Source organism: Malus domestica, chromosome 04 (genome assembly GCF_042453785.1).
Source record: "Malus domestica chromosome 04, GDT2T_hap1".
Taxonomy (NCBI): domain Eukaryota; kingdom Viridiplantae; phylum Streptophyta; class Magnoliopsida; order Rosales; family Rosaceae; genus Malus; species Malus domestica.
In genome coordinates, this window is record NC_091664.1 from 234,151 (window position 1) to 257,186 (window position 23,036).

Here is a 23,036-nt window from a genome sequence, read left to right on the forward strand (position 1 = left end):
TCAAATAGAGTGAGAGTGAGTGAGTCGCAACGGGTGTCTAAGAAACGTAACGCTAGGTGAGGTCATCAATAAGCACGGTCATCTCCAGTCCATTTCGGAGAGGACTGGCATGACACAGAGACATTGTGACGTGGTTTTTTGTGTTAATAATATTATAATATGTGGTCATTTTTATTTTTTTTACATATCCTTGTGTTATTGGCATGAGATACTACTCTAAGGATGTACATGTTATGTACCAATAATATTAGAATATGTGTTCACTTTTTTCATATTACTTTGTGTTATTAGCACGAGTGTTAGCATATCGATGTACTGGTGCCATACGAATTCTCCCCCAATCATGAGTGATGGGCCATTTTTAGTTTGAATTTGTGCAAAACCATCTCCAAAGGTAATTTCAAATTTTAAACCAAAAATTTTAATTTTGACAGCTTATGTGGCACTTTGATATTTTTAAAGTTTTGTTCTCCAACCGATATATCCAATTAAATTATTATTTTATTATTTTATAAAATAAATTATTAAACTAATTAAATTTAATAAATGACATTTAAAGTTTAATTAGTAATCTGTTCACCTTTCTTGATTGAAAAGAAAAAAAAAATATGATAATTGCATCAGTCAACTCAACATTAATTATAATAAATGATTAAACTAATTAAAAATTAATAAAATACATTTAATAATTAATAAAAAAAGCATTTGAAGTTGTTGTCAAATTTGACAGCAACTTCTTTTGCTGCCAATTCATGTCATCGCCACATAGAATTTGACACTTCGGTTGGAGAATATTAGTATGGTCTTTTTTTTACCGTTATAATTGATGTGTACATTTTGACATCTCTTATAAATGCTCTCAGACAAATTTACCCAAGATACTAGCTACATTTATCGGGATTGTGATAGCTTTCAAGCTTTTCAGTGAACCCCAACATGTGCATTTCATTGCACTCATAATGAGTAATGTTATTCATATCATGTTTTTATACCATATTTTTATATCATCTTAGGTGGTATCTAATGTGGACGGCCACATCATTTTAAAAATTTGCAAAACCCAAGGAAAGGAATGAGAAAGACTCCTCGTATACCACAGTCATAATTTAATTAACTAGTTTTTCTTAATTATTAGTTTATTAAATAATGAACTAAATTTAAAAATCTGATTAATTCAAATGATGTGGTTATCCATATCAAATACCACTTAAAATGATATGAAAATGTGGTACAAAAACATGATATGAATAATATTACTCTTGCGTAATTGAAAGATGAAAAAGTTTAATTTTATAATGTTTTGTTGTAAATAATGGGTATGTTTGCCCACATGTGTATAGTAATGTGTATAATAAAGTATCACATGTGTATACTATATACTCATAAGCTAAATAGTAATGTTTTGTAATTTTCCATTGAAGTAGCTCTATAAATAGAGCACTTCAATTGTGCAAAGAGTAGTGAATGAGAAGAAGAAAGAAAAGAGAAATATATCTAATAGCAATAATATACATTACTTCCTCTGCAACAGCTTGTGTTGGTATATTACTCTGCAACTGATTCGTTCCTTCACCGAGTAAAGGTTATCTCTCTATAAATTTTGCCTATTTATAACACGTTATCAGCACGACTCTCTAATCATTTCTCATTTCCTTTCACCGAAAGAAAAAAAAAATGTTTCCTCTAAGGTTTTTACTGTTCTTCTTCTTCCTATCCCTCAATTGCTGGGTATACCCTCGCGAAGAACTGTTTGCACCATGTTTACTTCTAGTTCTCCAACTAACAGTCACTTATATCTTTGATTTCTTGTTTGGTGTAGATATTGACTACTAACCCACTGATTATTTATGCAATCCAAGATTGTGCGGTTCTATTGCCTATCTTGGACTGCAGATCTATTTTTACTGCAAATTTTAAGTGGAGCGGTATAATCGCCCGCTCTATCCTGCATATTTAAATTTTCCCGTTATTTAATTTTATCGCAATTTTAGGTGGTGTGAAATAATCACCCACCCTGCTTTACATATTTAATTTTATCGCAATTTTAGGTGGTGCGGTATAATCGTCCACCCTGCTTTGCATATTTAATTTTATCGCAATTTTAGGTGGTGCGGTATAATCGTCCACCCTGCTTTGCATATTTAAATTTTATTGCAATTTTAGGTGGTGCGGTATAATCGTCCACCTTGCTCTACATATTTAAATTTTCCTGCTGTTTAAAGTAGTGCGGAATAATCACCCATCCTATACTTATTTCGATGAGAATGGTGCGGTACAATTGCCCTTCTCATTAATTGTGTAAATCTCGAGCCTGAAGTTTCGAGTACTTATCATTTTGACCTGAAGATCAAAAATTTGTAAGAACCAGAAGTTCTAACAATATATTTCTCCAGTACACATATTATTGCAAGTTCTTACACACCTCATTTTTCTTTCAGAAAAGAAAATGGCAAACTTGGCAAAGCTTGATTTTGCTGCCCTGGACATTACTGGAAAGAATTACCTTACATGGGTACTGGATACCAAGATCCATCTGGAAGCAGCAAATCTTGGAGATACCATCAAGGAAGAAAGCAGCTCATCCTCTCAAGATCGGGTAAAGGCCATGATTTTTATTCGTCGTCATCTTGATGAGGCACTAAAGAGCGAGTACTTAACGGTTGAAGATCCGTTAGCCATTTGGAATGCCTTGAGAAGCAGATACAATCACCAGACAACGGTGATTCTTCCAAAAGCTCGCTATGACTGGACACACCTGAGGATCCAGGATTTCAAATCAGTGGCTGAGTACAATTCGGCGTTGTTCAGAATTACCTCTCAGATGAAACTCTGTGGGGATACTATCACTGAGGAGATGTTATTGGAAAAGACTTTCAGCACATTCCACGCCTCTAACATGGTACTGCAACAACAGTATAGAGCGCGAGGCTTCACTGAATACAACCAGCTGATATCTGTGCTCCTGGTAGCTGAACAGAACAATGAGCTTCTCATGAAAAACCATAATTCCCGACCTACTGGATCAGCACCGTTCCCAGAAGTGAATGTTGCTTCCCTTGAAAGGAATACCATATCCTCTCGTGGCAATAATTACAAACGAGGACGTGGCCACAAGCAAGGTCGGTGGAAAGGGAAAAGCAAGAACCATGGTGTCCAGTTTCACAACCAGGTTCCAAGGTATAATCCAGGCCCGAGCTTTAAAAATACCAATCGCCAGAAAGGAAAAGCTCATGTGAACACTCCTAGAAGTCATGAAGGAGGTTGCCATAGGTGTGGTGGCAACGGACATTGGGCGCGTACTTGTCGCACCCCAAAGCATCTGGTGGAACTATATCAAGCCTCCTTCAAGGAAAAGGGTGTCGAGATCAATTTCCTTGACCAGGCTAAACCAATGGAAACCCCTGATCCAGTGACCAATTTATCAGGACAGTTAAACACAACCCACCTGGATGCTACAGACTTTATTAATGAAAGAGGGAATGAAGTTTATGGGTCCGATTGAATTATTTATGTTTAATGTACTCATGTTATTTGTACCTGTGGTTTAATGCTCGCATTTTCAATTCAATAAAAGTAGTATTCCAGTATGAATAAACTGCTTTTTCTTTACTCAGAGATCATGAATAAAAATTATGGTTGTTCTCAAAACAAGATCAATGGCGGAGACTTTTGTCTTGCAGATAGCGCAACCACGCATTCAATACTTCGAGACCGAAAGTATTTCTCAAATTTGGTACTTGCAAAAGTAAAGGTAACAACAATATCAGGACCATCAGATGTAATTGAAGGCTCAGGAAAAGCCCAGATTATGTTACCAAATGGAACAATATTGTCTATAAAGAATGCATTATATGCTACTCAGTCCATTCGAAATTTGTTGAGTTTTAAAGACATACGTTTAAATGGATACCACCTTGAAACGAAAAGTGTAGAAAATGTGGAATATTTATGCATTACCTCCAATGATACCCAGAAGCGTATATTGGAGAAGTTGCATGGTTTATCGAGTGGATTGTATTGTACATACATAAAGACAGTTGAGGCATATACTGTCATGAACCAGAAGTTCATTGATTCAAAGGTTTATATGCTTTGGCATGACCGTCTAGGTCATCCAGGATCTACCATGATGCGTAGAATCATTACCAACTCTAATGGACATCCATTACTGAGCAAACACATTAATGTCTCGAATGATAATCCTTGCAAGGCTTGTTCCCAAGGGAAGTTGGTAATTAGACCATCACAACTAAAGGTTGATGATGAATCCCCATCATTTTTGCAAAGAATTCAAGGGGATATTTGTGGACCTATTCAACCAACTTGTGGACCATTTCGATATTTTATGGTTTTGGTTGATGCATCTACCCGATGGTCACATGTTTGCCTATTGTCTACTCGAAATGTAGCTTTTGCGAGACTTCTTGCTCAGATAATTAAGTTGCGAGCACAGTTCCCAGATCATCCCATTAAGTCCATTCGACTTGATAACGCTGGTGAATTTACGTCTCAAACCTTTGATGATTACTGTATGGCACTGGGCATTAATGTTGAACACCCTGTTCCTCATGTCCATACTCAAAATGGTTTAGCAGAGGCATTTATCAAGCGGCTTCAATTAATAGCCCGCACTCTGCTCATGAAAACAAAATTGCCAGTTTCTACATGGGGACATGCCATATTACATGCTGCATCATTGGTTAGATTGAGACCCATAGCCAACCACCAATACTCATCAATACAACTCGTGTTTGGACATCAGCCAAATATTTCACATTTACGAGTTTTTGGTTGTGCTGTTTATGTGCCTATTGCACCACCACAACGAACGAAAATGGGACCTCAGCGCAGATTGGGAATTTATGTGGGTTTTGATTCACCATCTATCATTAGATATTTGGAACCTTTGACTGGTGATGTGTTTACAGCTCGTTTTGCTGATTGTCATTTTGATGAGATAGTTTTCCCGTCGTTAGGGGGAGAAAAGACCGTTCCAGAAGAATGACAAGAGCTAACATGGGTTGTTCCCACCTTATCTCATTTTGATCCAAGAAGCACTCAATGTGAAAATGAAGTGAAAAGGATCGTTCATCTTCAAGGTATTGCTAATCAAATGCCAGATGCATTTAATGATGCTTCGAAAGTGACACAGTCATATATACCGCCTGCAAACGCACCTGCAAGAATTGATGTCCCTGTTGAACAAAATAAAGTGGCAGTGAATGATTCATCCAGTGCACGCCTGAAGCGTGGTAGACCCCCAGGTTCAAAAGATTCAGCCCCTCGAAAGAGAAAGATGAGGGCCCAATTGAACCCAAATGATATCATTCAAGAAAAGGAATTGAATGATAAATCCACAATTCGTGACTCTGTACTTCCAGAAAAAAGAAAATGTCCTTGATGAGACACATGTCCCTGAAGAGACAGAAGTACATGAAAGCAAAGAAATATCCATAAATTATGCATGTACTAATGAATTGTGGGATCGAAATGAAATAATCATCGATGACATGTTTGCATTTGCAATAGCCACTGAAATTATATTAAGTGATGATATTGAGCCCCGCTCTGTTAATGAATGCAAACAGAGACAAGATTGGCCTAAGTGGAAAGATGCAATCCAGGCAGAATTAAATTCCTTGGAAAGGCGAAGTGTTTTTGGACCAGTAGTCCAAACCCCAACTGATGTAAACCCCGTAGGTTACAAATGGGTGTTCACAAGGAAACGCAACGAGAAAAACGAGATTGCAAGATATAAAGCACGACTCGTTGCACAAGGTTTTTCACAAAGACCTGGAGTTGATTATGAAGAGACATACTCTCCTGTAATGGACACAATTACGTTCCGTTACTTAATAATTTTGGTGATTTCAGAAAAACTTGACATGCGACTTATGGATGTCATCACCGCGTATCTATATGGAGAATTAGATACTGACATATATATGAAAGTCCCAGAAGGACTTAAGTTGCCTGAAGCAACTAACAAACCACGGGGTATGTTCTCAATCAAATTAAGGCGATCACTATATGGGCTAAAACAATCTGGGCGAATGTGGTATAATCGTCTCAGTGAGTATTTGATTAAAGAAGGATATGCCAACAATGTCATCTGCCCTTGTGTGTTCATTAAGAAATCAAATACTGGATTTGCTATAGTGGCAGTATATGTCGATGATATGAACCTAGTTGGAACCCCTGAAGAGCTCAACAAAACTGCTGAATATCTGAAAAGCGAATTTGAAATGAAAGACCTTGGGAAAACCAAATATTGTCTAGGCCTGCAGATCGAGCATTGTGTTAGTGGAATTTTGGTCCATCAATCAGCTTACATTGAAAAAAATACTGAAGCGATTTGGCATGGACAAGGCTTATCCACTTAGCACCCCAATGGTCGTTCGTTCTTTGGACATTAAGAAAGATCCATTTCGTCCAAAAGAAGATGATGAACTGGTCCTTGGTCCAGAAGTACCATATTTGAGCGCAATAGGTGCTTTATTGTATTTAGCACAATGTACTAGACCAGATATAGCTTTTTCAGTTAACTTGTTAGCCAGGTATAGCTCTGCTCCAACAATTCGTCATTGAAAAGGAGTCAAAGATGTTCTACGATACCTTCGTGGGACAACAGATATGGGTCTCTTCTACTCAGACAAGCCCACAAATGAACAAATCCTTGTTGGATACGCAGATGCTGGTTTTCTCTCCGATCCGCATAAAGCCCGCTCACAAAATGGATATGTGTTCACTAATAGAGATACTGCAATTTCATGGCGATCAACAAAGCAAACGCTAGTTGCAACATCTTCCAATCATTCGGAAATAATTGCTTTACATGAAGCAAGTCGTGAATGTTCTTGGTTAAGATTAATGATCCATCACATCCGGAATTCATGTGGTCTACCTTCAAAGACAGACACTCCAACTGTCATCCATGAAGATAATGCAGCCTGTGTCGCCCAGATGAAGGAAGGATTTATCAAAGGTGATAAGATTAAACACATATCTCCAAGATTTTTCAGCGCACATGAGCTTCAGAAGGCTAAAGTTATTGAAGTCAAACAAATCCGTTCTAATGAAAATTTAGCAGACTTGTTTACCAAATCTCTACCAAAGTGCACATTTCAGAAGTTGGTACAGGGAATCGGATTACGTCGGCTTACAGATTTGAAGAATGCGGAATCAGGGGGAGATACAATTCAGGGGGAGCATCCATGATACATGCATGTTGTACTCTTTTTCCTTCGCTTAGGATTTTTCTCACTGGGTTTTTCCTATCAAGGTTTTAACGAGGCAACCTAAGCATGCTCAACACCATCCGGGTAAAGTTGTACTCTTTTTCCTTCGCTATGGTTTTTTCCCACAGGGTTTTTCCAAGCAAGATTTTAATGAGGCAACTGATGTTGATATGTGGGCATCCAAGGGGGAGTGTTGTAAATAATGGGTATGTTTGCCCACATGTGTATAGTAATGTGTATAGTAAAGTATCACATGTGTATACTATATACTCATAAGCTAAATAGTAATGTTTTGTAATTTTCCATTGAAGTAGCTCTATAAATAGAGCACTTCAATTGTGCAAAGAGTAGTGAATGAAAAGAAGAAAGAAAAGAGAAATATATCTAATAGCAATAATATACATTACTTCCTCTGCAACAGCTTGTGTCGGTATATTACTCTGCAACTGATTCGTTCCTTCACCGAGTAAAGGTTATCTCTCTATAAATTTTGCCTATTTATAACATGTTTTTAAAAAATTTAGAAGAACAAAAGACAATCAAGTTACCTTTGTCTCTCTATGACGGAAGACATCGACTAAGCAATTGCAACATAGACAGTAACAACGTCATGTCATTTAGTACTACGATAGAGTGGTATTTGTCTTCATTTATAAGTGAGAGTTCTTAAATTTAAATCTTGTGAATGGCGAATTCGATACCAAATTAAATTACTCATGTATGGTTTAACCGAATATTTTTTTCTTCGTGTAAAAATATTAATGTATTAAAAAAAATAATAATAAACAACATGATGTCGCATCAAAGTAATGGATTTGGATTCTCTTTGGATCCCCTCCGTGGGGATCTTAGGGATTAACGAACACAGATTATTGATAAAAAATCATACAGTCCCAATTAAATACTTTTTATATTTTTAAAAGAAAAGCATCATTGTTTTGCGTGAAAAATATAAAAAAAATTGTGGCTGCACGATTTTTGATCAATGATCCATGTTCGTTGATCCCTATGATCCAAATCCCAAAGTAATTGCCACTTGAGCATGCGCTGTGCAGTAGTGTAGTGCAAAAAAGAGGAGAGAGAGATACAGCGTGTAATATTGTGAAGAGTAAATTGTAATTATAGTCCTTTAACTTTAACTCAATTGGAGCAATAGTCTCTCAACTAAAAATCCATTACCATTGGTCCTTCAATTCATCAAAACGTGCAGCTATGGTCCCTCAACTTTAATTCAACTAGAGAAATGATCCCTTAACTTTAACCCTATTGTAGCAATGATCATTCTAACATAACTCGTTTTGACAAAAAATTTAACGTAATTGACGAAAATGACCATAATTACACATTTTGATGAGTTGAGGGACCCTAATTATATAAATGGTTATTCCAACGTAACTTATTTTGATAAAATTTTGACGAAATTGATAAAAATGACTATAGTTACACATTTTGATAAGTTAAGGAACCAATATTAATGGATTTTTAGTTGAAATATTATTGCTTTAATTTAATTAAAGTTGAGAAACCATTATTACAATTTACTCTATTGAAAACGGACACAGAACACAATGAAACACGCTTGTTTAGTTGCTTGCTTAATTTCGCTTTGGTTTTTTTTTATTGTTGCATCTCTATCTTCTATGTACTCCTGTCCCCTACAGTATAATAAGAATATGACATCTCTGCAGCTCCTTTACTCTACTTTTCACTTTCCTTTCTCTCTCTTAACTTTCTCTCTCTAGCAAGTATAAGAAGTAGCAACAGCGAGTGTAGGAAGAAGGATGTACAGCCAGTAGTAAGAACGGGTAAGTGATAGATTGTTGAGCTTATCTATTAGATTAGATTAGATTACAAACTCCATCGCCAAAACGAAGGAAAGACGAGAGAGAATCAATCTTCATCGCCTTTGCCCCAATCTCTCTCTATTCTAGTGGGATTTGTATTAATCCTATCTATCCTGGGGTGGCGTTCCTTTCCTTATACGAGAGGCTGGCTGGCTCGCTGTTGGTTTTAATTAGTTGTTGAGTTGTTTCTTGTCTGTCTAAATCTTCTAGAACCTCACCATATCTCATCTGGCTGAGCTGTCAATCACATATATCATGCAATGATTTAATGACTGATTCATTTCTGGGTAAGAGTAATAGTTACTTGTCTGTTTTGATCTTCCTTTCCTTGTTAGTTAATTAGTTGTTAGATTAGAAATATCACTCTCACACCAGTATCTATTATCCATCAATCTATCTGTTGACCCTAAAAACTAAAAATGGGGTCCAAACACTATCTAATCACTGCTTTTCTGGGTTTTTATTTGTTGTACATTTATTTTGCTGATAACTGACTGATTACAAAAACCTCTCATCATCCATAAACAGTGTTTGAGTGAGTAATTACAGCTATTGAAGATGATGGGGATGATGAGGATGATAAGGGTGGCCTGTTTGGTAACAATGATAGTGGTGCTCATGTGGAGCAGCAGCACCAACACCAACAGCAGACTGAGAATGGTGAGAATGGTGAGCGGGATTGGAGCCAACTGGGGGACACAGGCATCCCACCCTCTCCCCCCAGACACCGTAGTCCGGCTTCTCAAAGACAACGGCTTTCAGCGGGTTAAGCTTTTCGATGCTGACTACGACACTCTCAACAGTCTCGCTAAGTCTGGCATTGAGGTCATGGTCGGCATTCCCAACGATATGCTCGCCTCTCTCGCCACCAGCGTCAAGGCTGCTGAGAAATGGGTTTCCAAGAACGTCTCTGCCCACATCTCCTCCAACAATGTCAAGATCAGGTCCCTACTTCCCCCTCCTTCTCCCCCCCCCCCCCCACCCCACCTTTCTGTCCATTTCATTTCTTACTTTCAATCAATCATTTTCTCTCTTACTGTTTCTATATTTGGTAGAAAATTGGATTTTCTCTAGTATTATTTGCAGAATATATAGTTATAATGAAAACAAGCTAACTCTTGGTCTGTTGGTATTTCTCTCCCATTTATTCTAAAAGTTAAAAAAGGAAGTTGAATTGTCTCATCGTTCCATAACAGCAATGCCCCCGGTTTTCTAAGAATGCTCATGAAGTAATTGAATCTTCACTTCAGTCTCTGATGAGCTTACTTCCTCGACTATCCAATCTTATCTTCAATTTATGTCCTATTTTTGGTTTAAACTCATCAAAACTCTCCTGAAGTTCTGGTTTTTCTAAATTACATGGTCCCTTGTGTTCTAAATATCTTATCTTTTTCCACCATGCATGATGAAATATTACCAATTATAATCCCCAGCTTAACCACCTTGTGAACGTATGAGGTTTTATCTTCAGAGGCCTGGGTGAATTTAAATGAATTCTCTATGGTTTTATCCGAACCATTAACTACAATACCACTTCTTTTCTTTTTTTCTTTTTTTTGCTAGTTACAATACCACTTCTTGATGACCCACGTTTCTTGCACTTTCCTACTTAACCACCTTTGTAAGCATTCAATGGTGGGGTTTTATCTTAGAAGGCTTTGGTGCAACAAATCTCTCTCTTAATACATGATTAGATCCATTTGCTTCGACTCCGTAACATTTGTACTATATAAGCTCCCAGCTTGTTGTGCCTGGACCACTGTTATTTTTCTTGTCTTACAAAGATAACCAGATGTTTAACTTGTTTGGATTTTAGTTATGTATTGTGATTCTTTCATATGTGGATGCGTCACATACTTAATGTGGTGTCTGCTAAAGCTAAGAGAACCACGAAATTAATAAATCTCCTGTCTAGCAACTCAGCAAGGACAATCAAGAACTTATTTGTTCTGATTTCTTGATTAATTTTATATGTTATGCTTTTCAATGCTGTATAATGTGCAGAGGAACCTTTTATTCTTCTATTTCTTGCAAGATTTGCATAGTCTTGACCTCTTTGCATGTGTTCATCCTATTTCTTCAGGTATGTTGCTGTTGGAAATGAGCCTTTCTTGGAAACATACAACGGTAGCTTCCTCAGAACAACCTTCCCTGCACTGCAGAATGTCCAGTCTGCCCTGATAAAAGCTGGCCTTAGCAACCAAGTAAAGGTGACTGTACCCCAGAACGCTGACGTGTATGCGAGTTCAAATGGATTTCCATCCGGTGGTGACTTCCGAACTGATATCCATGATTACATGATTCAAATTGTGAAGTTCTTGAGTGACAATGGTTGCCCCTTCACCGTGAACATTTACCCATTTATAAGCCTTTACATTGACTCCAACTTCCCTGTTGATTATGCCTTCTTTGATGGCAATGCCTCACCTATTACTGATGGTAGTGCAACATACTACAATATGTTTGACGCAAACTATGATACTCTTGTGTGGACCCTGCAGAAGAATGGCTTTGGAAATTTACCAATCATAGTTGGAGAGATTGGATGGCCGACAGATGGCGACCGGAATGCTAATCTAGTTTATGCTCAGAGGTTCAACCAAGGTTTCATGTCCCACATATTGGGTGGCAGAGGAACCCCAATGAGACCAGGGCCAATTGATGCTTATCTGTTCAGTTTGATTGACGAGGATGCTAAAAGCATTGATCCAGGAAACTTTGAACGACACTGGGGAATATTTACCTTTGATGGGTTAGCAAAATACCAGCTTAACCTTGGTTCCACAAATTCAGGGGCATTAGTTCCAGCAAAAGGTGTGCACTATTTGGAGCGTAAGTGGTGCGTGATGAAGCCTTCAGCAAGCCTTGATGACCCACAAGTAGCACTAAGTGTGAGCTATGCCTGTGGACTTGCAGATTGTACTAGCCTTGGTTACGGGACATCTTGTGGAAACTTGGATGATCGAGCAAACATTTCGTATGCTGTTAACAGTTACTACCAGAGGAACAATCAACTTGATGAAGCTTGCAAGTTTCCAAACCTTTCAATGATCACCAAAACAAACCCATCTGTCGGATCATGCAGATTTGAGATAATGATCGAACCATATTACGGAGCTGCAGAAAGGAGATCCGGGCATCTCCAAAAACCTCTGAGCCTGGTTGCACTTTTCGCTTTCTTGATGCTAACACTTGTGTGAGTTCCAAGGCTTTGAATTCGTGAGGAACCACATTTGATGTAGGATAGCGTAGTGGAAGGTAATGAGCAATTGACAATTGCATAATTGTAGTTCAAATTTGTCAGCAGTCTGCATATTTGAAACTAGAACTGCTTTGAATTATTGGTTTACCATGGAGAAGGTTTTGTTAGCCAGCCACGTCGTCTTCTTCTTCACTAGTATATTGGTTGATCAAAATGTACTGCTCAGTGCTCACTAAAATTAGGACTCGCTGTTGATGGGATTAAGAGTAATTCCAATGAAAATCTTAAGTAATACTGGAAAACTTAACCTGTTTAATAATTATTACTGCTGTCATTAAACAAAAGTTGGCAGTTTTGTTATTTTTTATGTTAGGCGTGGTATTTTTACGTCGTAGAGTTTTCCAGTAGGATATTTAGGGTTGCAGTATTTTTTATGTTAAGCGTAGTTTTGCTTTGTATTTGTGTTTTTGTTCTAGGACCTTTGGTTTTTGTTGGTGTTATGGTGACTCTGCCCACCCGAGTGATGGAAACTAATGGTGACTACCGACCCAAGTGATGGAATGGCAAGGTGTACAGTGGCTGTGACGGTGATGACTTGTGTTAACGGACTAAGTCTAATTGGATCATTATGTGCTTTGCTTGGGCTTCTTTATCCTTTCCTAATTGCAGCTTATTTTTATGTTTAACCTCCGTAACATCTTCTATCAACGAAGTTTATGTTTTAAAACAATAAAAAAGATATTTAGGGTTGCTTCTTCTTTTCTACTGAGGTTCGAGATTCGTATATGGTTTGTTTAAGAATTAGGTTTTTTTTATAACTCAATAGGAGGAATTAAAGTCTTGACGAAATGTGATATTTTTCGTTATTTTAATCAATGGAATAATAAGCATCGTTTCAACCAGAATTGTATGTTGTCTGTAACTTACTAAATTAAACATATATCATATATTGAAAGGAGATGTTATAAAATAGAAGATGATTAAATTAAAGAAAAACTAATGAAAATGGTTTGAAAACTTTGAATTTTAACGATAAGGACAAAATAAAAGATAAAAGTGATTAGTACCAGGATTGATTTTTTAGTGTAAAAATATGGTTTTTCGTTAAAATGAACAGTATCGGGAGCTTTTCGTTAAAGTTCTCTTAAATTAAAGATATATCATATATTGAAAGGAGAGATTATAAAATAGAAGAGGTTTAGTTATTAAGAAGTCTTTCTCTTCTATCTAGTGCACAGAGGATTACACTACGGGCTCGTTTACTAATCCGTAATCAGATTGAGAGGAATTGAATTGAAGAGGAATTGGATTAAGGAGGAATTAGATTAAGAGGGAATCAGAATTAGATTCTTGTTAAAGTTGTTTACTAAACTATCTAGAATCGGAGTAAGAATGATATTAGTTTCGTATAACTTGTTTATTAATTTTCCTGAATCGGAATTAAAACTAGTTTGATTACTAAATTGTCCTTGTTAAAATAAATTATTCTGGTCATCTTCCGCAAGGCTCAACTGTCTCCCTACCTCTTCACCCTCCTCGTCTTCATCCTCTTCATCTGCATCCTCTACGGCGAGGACCTCACCTGCATTTTTGGCCAGCAGCTTCAACTCACCTCCAGCTCCAACCCAATCGCCATCAAAACAGGTGAGTCAACCCACCCCATTCCACCGAATTAACCTTTTTTCCGATGCAAAAAATTGAAATTTTGGAATTTGGTAAATTGGGTCTTTTGTTTTGGGGCTATGGAAGAAGAGAGAGAAGTTGCTGTTCGCCGTCGACAAGACCGACAAAGGGTGCGACTTGTTCAGCGAGAGGTGGGTCTCCAATTGTTTCTTTCCTCAACCTGCATAGCCCTTCCACGCCTTCCCCCTTTTCTTTCCCAGCCCTTCCCATCAACTCCCGTTTTCACAGGTCCTTCACGCCTCCCCCTTTCCTCCATATCATCTTCTTCCCCCAGCCCCAACAACTTTCCATATTCACAGATCCCTCCCACCGCCTCCTAAATTGGTGGATTTCTGGAGAAGACGAATTGAGGGCAATATTGGAACAAAAGTCTGATTGCTGGAGGACATCAATTCAAGGAATCCAAATACCACCAAATGTTAGAGAATCCGACTCCGGGAAATTCCGGAACGTGATTCTCGAATTGAGCTGGGTCCCACCCAGATTTTCAATCCTCTCGCGCTAGTAAACAAGGGAATTGCTCGAACTCTGTGCAATTCCGTTTCCGCTCGTTTCATTACCCCTTAGTAAACACGCCATACAAGTACATGACAAGGATAACAGCAAAGGAACTTTATCAGATGCTAGTTAGATTTCATTGTTTTCTTAATCCATACTTGTATCCTGATAGTTTCTAAACAAATTAGTAAAGCAAAAAGGTTCAGAAACCGTGCCATCATTTTTTTTTTTTTTTGATGTTTGAGGTTGTTGACATTTTCAGCATTCAACGTAGGTTCCCGAGTGCTCCCGAAGTATGATATACTTTGGTGGTGCGTTTATTGCGCCGGACTGTCTCGGACTGGACTAGCTGCCGGGACTAAACTAGACTGGCTTAGACTGGACTAAGCTGGACTAACTTAGTGAAGCGTTTGGTGTAATGTCGGACTAAGAAGCAGGATAAGAAAAACAGTATTGTTCACCAGATTTGTGTTTGCTTAGACTAGGACTACAAATTTTTGCCATTGTGTAACAGAGTAATGCTACAAATCTCATGATATGGGTTAATTGGAGCATATTTTTGCCATGTATATTATGAATCTTAAAAAAAATTGACAATTGTTTTATTTCTATTACCTGCTAATAGAATTGAGTTTAATTTGCAAATGTAGCTTGGTTTAAACTATATCACCCAACAGAAGAAAAATAATAGTGCCCAATACATGCAACTTCAACAAATACAAGTACATAAGAAGATCTCCATAATTTAGAAAATCTTAGTTAACATTAGTTAACATTAGCCAAAATAGATCTCCATAATTTACAAAATGGCTAGTTAACATAAGCCAAAATACTAGTGCAAAGCTAAGTTATAAGCCATAACATAAGATTGTATGATTAATAAAATACATCCATGTTAACATTAATAAAATACATTCATGTTAACATTAGCCAAAATCCTCATCCGCTTGCGTTGTCGCTTAAAAGCCTTTGGATGAACACTTTCTTGAGTTCCGGTTTGATTGCTCTGCACACACACACACACACACACTGCATACATACACACACACACACACACACACACACACACACACACACATTGCATACATACATACACACACACACACACACTGCATACATACACACACACACACACGACATACATACATACACACATACACACACACACACACACTGCATACACACACACTGCATACACACTCACACACATACTCACACGGACATACACACTCTCACACACGGACATACACTCACACACACCCTGCATACATACATACATACACACACACACTGCATACATACACACATACACACACTGCATACATACATACACACACACACACACACACACACACACACACACACACACACACACACTGGTCAGATGCACACACTGCACTCACACGGACATACACACTCTCACACACTGACATACACTCACACACACCCTGCATACATACATACACTGCATACATAATCAAATTGTACAACTTAAGTTGGTTCAAACTTACACACAATACACACACACACTACACAAACACACACACACACACACACGACCACAATACACAAACACACACACACACACACACACAATACACACACACACACACACACACGGCCACAATACACAAACACACACACACACACATAATACACACACACTACACAAACACACACACACACACAATACACACACACACACACACACACACGGACACAATACACAAACACACACACCCACACACACAATACACACACACACTACACAAACACACACACACACATATTACACTTACACACACACATATTACATACACACACACACACACATATTACACTTACACACACAAAGATTACACACACACACACACAGAGATTACACACAGAGAGAGATTACATACATACACACACACACACAAAGATTACACACACACACACACACAGAGATTACACAGAGAGAGAGAGATTACATACACACAGATTACACACACACACACACAGATTACATACACACATATTACACTTACACACACACAGATTACACACACACACACACAGATTACACACACACACACACACACACAGATGCACACACACAGATTACACACCCAAATTTTTACTTGGATGCTCTACCAGGCCAAATCAGTCTTTCAATCTCAGCCGTTTAAGAAAATGCATTGGTTCCCAGATTGGACCACATCATCTACCAATCTTCTTCCCCACAAAAACAAAAATAACTCAAATAAAGAAAAAAACCCATTTAACAGAAAACCAGCGGCGGCGCCTGGGGTGCTTACGACGGCTGCCAGCAAAGTAGTGAATGTTGCAGCAAATTAAAGAAAAAAAAACATTTTACCAAAAACCAGTGCAATCGGCTACCATGCATGCCTCTTCAAGTCCAAAACATTCAACAATCAGCTTAATTGACTTCATAAACTATCAAAAAATTCGAATTGACCCATAAAAAAAAATCCAAAAATAAAAAATCCCCAAAATAGACGAGAATCACAGCCCAAAAACCCGAATTTCTCAAAAACCCAGAAACAAAAAAGCTGGAAGAAGGCGGCATTACCTCAACTTGGGCACCAACGAGAAGCTTTCGTCGATGAGGGTGAGGAGGACGACGACGAGGAAGCAGGGCAAGATCGACGACGAACGACGAGCAGGACGAAGGACGTTGGGGATCTTCGCAGAGATGAGGACGAGCAGGACGTTGGGGATCCTCGCGGTTTTCTCTCCGTGCTTACGAGTCCGCCCAAAATTGGGGTTCTTCGTTAAGAACTCGTAAGGAGGCGTGTAATCCGACCGAGTCCTACCTAAGCCCATTAAAGCTAATCCGGTTGCACACCAAACACAGGACTATAGTCTAGTCCAGTCCAAGCCTTGCTAATCCTGTCAAACAAACGTGCCCTGGTGTTTTTAACGATCGGGAATATTATAGCTCTACATAAACAAAGTAGATATAAAAGAGTAAAAAGGTCCGTGTTAAATGAGAGCTACAACCCAAATCAATGGTGTAGGTATTAAATAGCATATTCATGATTAATTGTAACATATATGATACATTTAGATGACTAAACGATATTGAAATCGAATGTCTTTTGTAGGATGATTTTCAACTAAAGATTAAGACATTAAGCGGTTCGATTATGAAATTTATACGATGAAGATATGTTATTTTGCAAATGGAAGAATGTGCACATCCCCTAAAGGGGGAATGCAAGTGTTATCCACATTTTTATAATTGAATCTCTCACTCCACTTGGTGGTGTATCAATGTAGAACTCCTAAGGGCTCAAAACTGAAGAGTTTTCATAAAGCAAAAGAAATAAACATAAGGATGATAAAGAAGAATGTTGGAACCAAATTTGCGCACCGTCGCGAGGAGATGAGGTGCATAAACTCTACCTGTAAAACATTAACAAATTGTAAAGTAATCTTAGGACCGGTGGGATGCTGACCAAAGGCTCTTCAACGGTCAAGTTAGTAAACAAAATATGAGACTCCAGCAATGGCTAGATAATAGAGTATGCGATATTGTGTTACCCTAAATGAACCCTAGAAAGGTGTACTTATACCAGTCGAGAAGGAATTCTTTTAAGATATAGAATCCGTATCAAACCAGAAGAATCCCATAGGACATCTAGGAGTAGATATTGCATTCCCGTATGAGTGTGATTACTTTCCACACATGCCAAAACCCTAGATTTAGGAACTCCAAAAATATAGGAAACCTGTTGATTCCATATTGGATCAAGTTTCTATTTCTTGCGGAACAAGAATGGTTTATTTCAGCGAAGTCGACGGACTTCGCCCACTTATCTGGGACAAAATGATGGTGGCATCGCTAATCCATTTGTAAAGCTCTGCGACATAAGCTATTGAATTCATGACCGGATGACACGCCCTAACCCCGATATTCCCCAAATACCAGGATGGGCATGTGCTGGCTGACACCCGAGGGTGACGAAGCCATTTTAAATGCGCGTATAACTAAAATATATGCAATTAGAACGATTATACCAAACAGAAACGTGCTCAGAGTATACATCTAACTAAAAGATATGAACGTGGAAATGATACCTATATTGAGAAGACTCGAGGATAACTAAGCCAAAACGCCTTGATGTCGGGATCATGTGCATCGATCCTAACTCCTAAGGGGGTGCAAAATAGAAAAGGTGAGTGGACTAGAGTTTATATTAATAATACTAATAATAGGAAAACATTTTATTATGAACATAATAACCCCCTGTTTTGAAAACACATATATAATACTAAGTAATAGGTTTTCTAAAAATCCTAGCATGCCATGAAAACCCTTTATGAAACATGTATGTGTAAACCAATGCTCTAGAATAATAATAGTCACCCGAAGGAAAATCCATCAAACCTTTATAAATCGTAACCATGTAAAACATCCATAAAACATCTGTAAATCACGTCAGCGAGGTACTCAACTAGGGGTATCATAGTCGTCCGAAGGCAATACTTGTCCATCACTCGAAGGTGAAGCTGTATAACCTATCCATCACCCGAATGTGAAGTTGTATAAAATAGCATACATCTACACCGACACTAGCCGTGGCTAGTGAAGCTGTCTGACACTGCTTTCGGTAGTGAAACTGGGGGTATATCATATATCATATATCACTCCTCCATCATCTATGTCCTATGGTCATAGACATCTATACCCGTGGTGTGCAGATGTGACGTATGATAACCCGCTAGGTAAGTACCAAAAACATATCTCAAAACTCGTATAAAAAATCCATGATAAACCATCATCATAAATCCATAATAATCATATACGTGAAACCATAGAATTTCATAACCGAAAATCCAATGATTCATGACCATTAGTACTATATAAATTCGATAAATCATAATTATTCCGTAAAAGCAATCTAAATAAAGTATGAAATCTGTAAAACATTCTATAAATCATGCTCCATTCATAAAATATGCAATGCATGCTAGGCTAATATTTTATAAAAATATATAAGTTATGAAAGGGTCCACTCACAATTTTTATTGCCCGAGAACCGCTCGAACTAGCGAGGATGACGTCACTTCCCACCAACGCGCCTAAACACAATTAGAGACCTTTTAGTAAAACTCTACTAAAACGTTAGAATTTGGAAAAATGGATGGCGGATTCGGATTCGGCACGTTGAGAAACCTAAGGAGTGACCTCGGGATTTCCCCCACTCGCCGCCGTACGTGGCGGCCGGCCACCTCGACTCGTGGGAAAATCGAACAACTCCAAAAATTCCCAAAATTTACAAGAATGAAGATCTCAATGAGATGAACAACTTTCATACATGGGCCGAAGTCCAATTCGGCCGAGAAACACCCCAAATCGCCCTCAAACCACCGGAAAACCCAAAATAAGTGAACCCCAATTCGTCGAATTCGTAGCTCTGCCGCGCCCAAACTTGTTTGGGCTTTGATCCAGACCTTGAATGGAGTTGAACAAGGGTGGTGGTTGACGGTGGTGCTTGCAAAAACGACGGATTTTCGTCGATCTTCCCATGATGCCGCTGGTGGTACCTTTACGAAACCAAGGCTAAAAACTATCAGATTTGGGGTGGAACTTGAAGAAGAAGGTCATGGAGTTGGTTCTAGGTGGTTAGGTGACATGATCTATCAGAAAAACCGTCGGATTCCATAGCTACCATTCAGGTCGGGTCGAAAAAGGAGAAACGGGTCGTGGATCTCGTGCTTCTCTTTTCCTTCATTTCTCCTCATTTCTTTCTTCTCTCATTGGTCATCATCCATCTTAACCCTACACCTCCCTCCTTTCTCTTCTTTCTTTTCCATCCTAGCCATACACGTGGCATCAGATTGGTGTTCTAAGAAAATTTGGAGCCTTTCAGTTTTATGGTCAAATGACCATTTTGCCCTCAACTTTGTTCATTTATAACTTCTTCGTTATAAGTCCAAAAAAGGATTTTACATGACACGACAAGGCGGTCAACAAAAGTTAACGTATTTGCCTCAAAAGGTATTTTCGTAAATTCACGCTTTAAAATTATAAAAACTATAATTTTTGGGGACAAGTCGTTACACCGGACTTATGAGGTATTCGTATTCTGATCCGCTTTACTCCAACCTTTAGAAAATGATGGTCTCACAGTTGCCCCTAATTATGTATTTGAAATGGAGGTTCCCCACGAGGATGAATAGTTATCCAAAGACCATGCATTTCAAAGTAAAATCAGAAGTCAGGAGTAAGGTGGATTGGAACACGAATACCTTAGAAGTCTGGTCATGGACTCAACAGCTTCTACAACGGAGCTGCATATATGAAGCATCGATGCTACCATCGTCCTGTTCTAGAGTAGTGGGCGAAGTCATATGACTTTGTTGAGATTGACCATGCTTGTTACGCAGAACACAAAAACAAAATTTAGTGAGGAATTAGCAGGTTTCCTATATTCTTAGAATCCTTACAATCTAAAGATTAGCATGTGCCACGAGTAATCATACTCCTAAGAAGATGCAGTATCTAATCCTAGATATCCTTTGGGATTCTCCCGATTTAATACGAATTTTCTATCCTAAAAGGTCTCTATCTCGACTGATATAAATACAACATCTAGGGTTCATCTTTGATAATGTTATCACCACACATTTATAATCTTGCCTAATGCTTGAGTCTCATACATTTGCTTACTAACTTGGCCATCAAAGAGCCTTTGGTCAACATCCATTAGTCTTTGACTACTTACGATTGTCTGTTGTTTTACAGATTCTTCATGCTGCGTGAATTTGGTTCCACCAATTAGTGATTTCATAGAGAGTGAACCTATATTCCTCCTGACTAAATCACTTTACCAAAAACATGTCTACAGAAGAAAGTTCTGTTAGCGCTAATGTTAGCATGGTGACGGGAGATAATCCACTCCTCGACGCCTCCATCACTCCAACTAGGAATAACCCAATCCCTGACGTCTTCACCACTCCCAATGTAAATAACCAAACCCCTGATACTAATACCATCCCAGGGAATGGTAAAGCTCATGTCACTAAACTTCATCCCCCATAGAACAGACTTGGGAGATTTCACTGAAGATTAACACTTCTGTTGATAAGTTGCAAAGAGCCTATACAGCTTTGCGAGTAGAGAATCATGTAAACTTTTTGAACATTGACAAATGGATGAAAAATCTAGAAAACTCTAGCAAAACTAGTCCACAAACCTAAGTTTCAGTCTTCAACTATGGTAACATGAGTACCATAACTCTAGAGGGGCAACCCGTCATGCCGATTTTTACTCTCACCCAGTGAAAATTGCTAATCTAATTACGAGCGTCTCGCACGAGGGATAAATTGTCAACAATACCTCTGTAAACGGAATATAGATCATATACGACGACACTGCATGAGTACCAAAGATGGAACCCTATCATCTAAACTTCGATGACCTAAAATCCTCGAAAGAGCAAGAGTGATGTTGACCCTTGAACCCTGACAGAGCTAGGAATGCACCAAGGGAAATTCAGCCTTGCACTCCAACAAGATTGTCGCCAAAGTTTGAAGCCTTGTTTCTTCAACAAAAAAATTGGCGCTCCGCTTGAGAAGTTCTCTCAACTTTGGTTTAAGTACATTTGCGGAGATTTTGACTCGAATTATCACATTATGTACTATTGGAGCACCTTGTCGTTGGATATGCAAGATATTTTTATCCACCTTAGAGGACCTTGCAATGAGATGGTTCTCTAAGTTACCAGCCCGTTCGATAGGCTGCTTTGAAAGCCTGGCTGACATCTTCACGAACACCTATTTGGTGTATCGTTATGTTTGCAAACATCATGAAACCATATTTAGCATGGCTGCCTAAAGTAAGGATGAAAGTCTCAAGGCATACTTGAAGCGATTATGCTTAGAATTAGCCAAAGTAGAAATGCCAAATGATAGGCTGGCCACCATGGCTTTCAAGCAAGCACTCTATGTCCACTCACATCTCTCCCAAAAGTTGAACAAAAGGAAATACGACCATGCTACCCTGGCATAATGCTTCGATGTGGCGAATGACCTCACTAATTAGAATGACAAAACAAAGAAAAAGATCATCGATCAGGACCATATCAGAAAATCTGATCGAAAGAGGGAGGGAAGATCGTGACACCTCGCCGCTTTCACCTCGTTGAAATGATAAAAGAGGACATAAGGACAAACCAGCTTTGTCCAAGCCAATGTAATACACAGTTTTGAACACCAATATCAACAATTTCCTCTTTAGCATTAAGGACAAAGCTTTCCTTAAGCAGCCAGAACCTCTCCCAAAACATCTGGCCAAGAAAAGGCTAAACGAGTACTGCTCTTGTCACTAATGCATTGGTCACACCACTTGAAATTATTGCACATTGAGATATCATATTGAAGAACTTTTTGACCATATGCATTGCTAAGAATTTGTTAGAATCAAGAAAGAAATTAGGGGTCTGGTAAGGTGAAAGATTGGATGTGTATATGTTATATACTTGCCTCAACACGACATAAATCCGACAAAATATGAGTCATTACAAGTTCTACTAAGTAACAAGGATAGAACCCCTACAA

At 38.4% G+C, this 23,036-nt stretch overlaps 2 protein-coding genes across 3 annotated transcripts; both read left to right on the forward strand.

Moving 5' to 3' along the window:
- Positions 1–1,930: 1,930 nt before the first annotated feature.
- Positions 1,931–3,595, forward strand: LOC139195220 (uncharacterized). The gene is made up of 2 exons (XM_070820359.1): positions 1,931–2,357; positions 2,439–3,595. Exon 2 carries the CDS (start codon positions 2,447–2,449, stop codon positions 3,500–3,502), a length of 1,056 nt encoding a protein of 351 aa, XP_070676460.1. The 5' UTR covers positions 1,931–2,357; positions 2,439–2,446; the 3' UTR covers positions 3,503–3,595.
- Positions 3,596–8,815: 5,220 nt separating this feature from the next.
- Positions 8,816–12,459, forward strand: LOC103443523 (glucan endo-1,3-beta-glucosidase 6). 2 transcript variants are annotated; one of them, XM_008382393.4, is made up of 3 exons: positions 8,816–9,369; positions 9,611–10,026; positions 11,166–12,459. In XM_008382393.4, the coding sequence occupies exons 2-3, from the start codon at positions 9,641–9,643 to the stop codon at positions 12,280–12,282; spliced, it is 1,503 nt and encodes a 500-aa protein (XP_008380615.1). In that variant the 5' UTR covers positions 8,816–9,369; positions 9,611–9,640; the 3' UTR covers positions 12,283–12,459. The 2 variants fall into 2 exon arrangements, with proteins under 2 accessions (XP_008380615.1, XP_008380617.1); XM_008382395.4 differs by having other exon boundaries at positions 8,864–9,043.
- The last annotated feature ends 10,577 nt before the right edge of the window (positions 12,460–23,036 follow it).

What these genes read in the sequence shown, in the direction of transcription:
- LOC103443523 (XM_008382393.4), top strand. Translation starts at nt 9,641, where the DNA reads ATGATGGGGATGATGAGGATGATAAGGGTGGCCTGTTTGGTAACAATG. An exon ending in TCCAACAATGTCAAGATCAG is followed by an intron (nt 10,027 to 11,165) that starts GTCCCTACTTCC and finishes CTATTTCTTCAG; the next exon opens with GTATGTTGCTGTTGGAAATG.
- LOC139195220 (XM_070820359.1), top strand. Translation starts at nt 2,447, where the DNA reads ATGGCAAACTTGGCAAAGCTTGATTTTGCTGCCCTGGACATTACTGGA.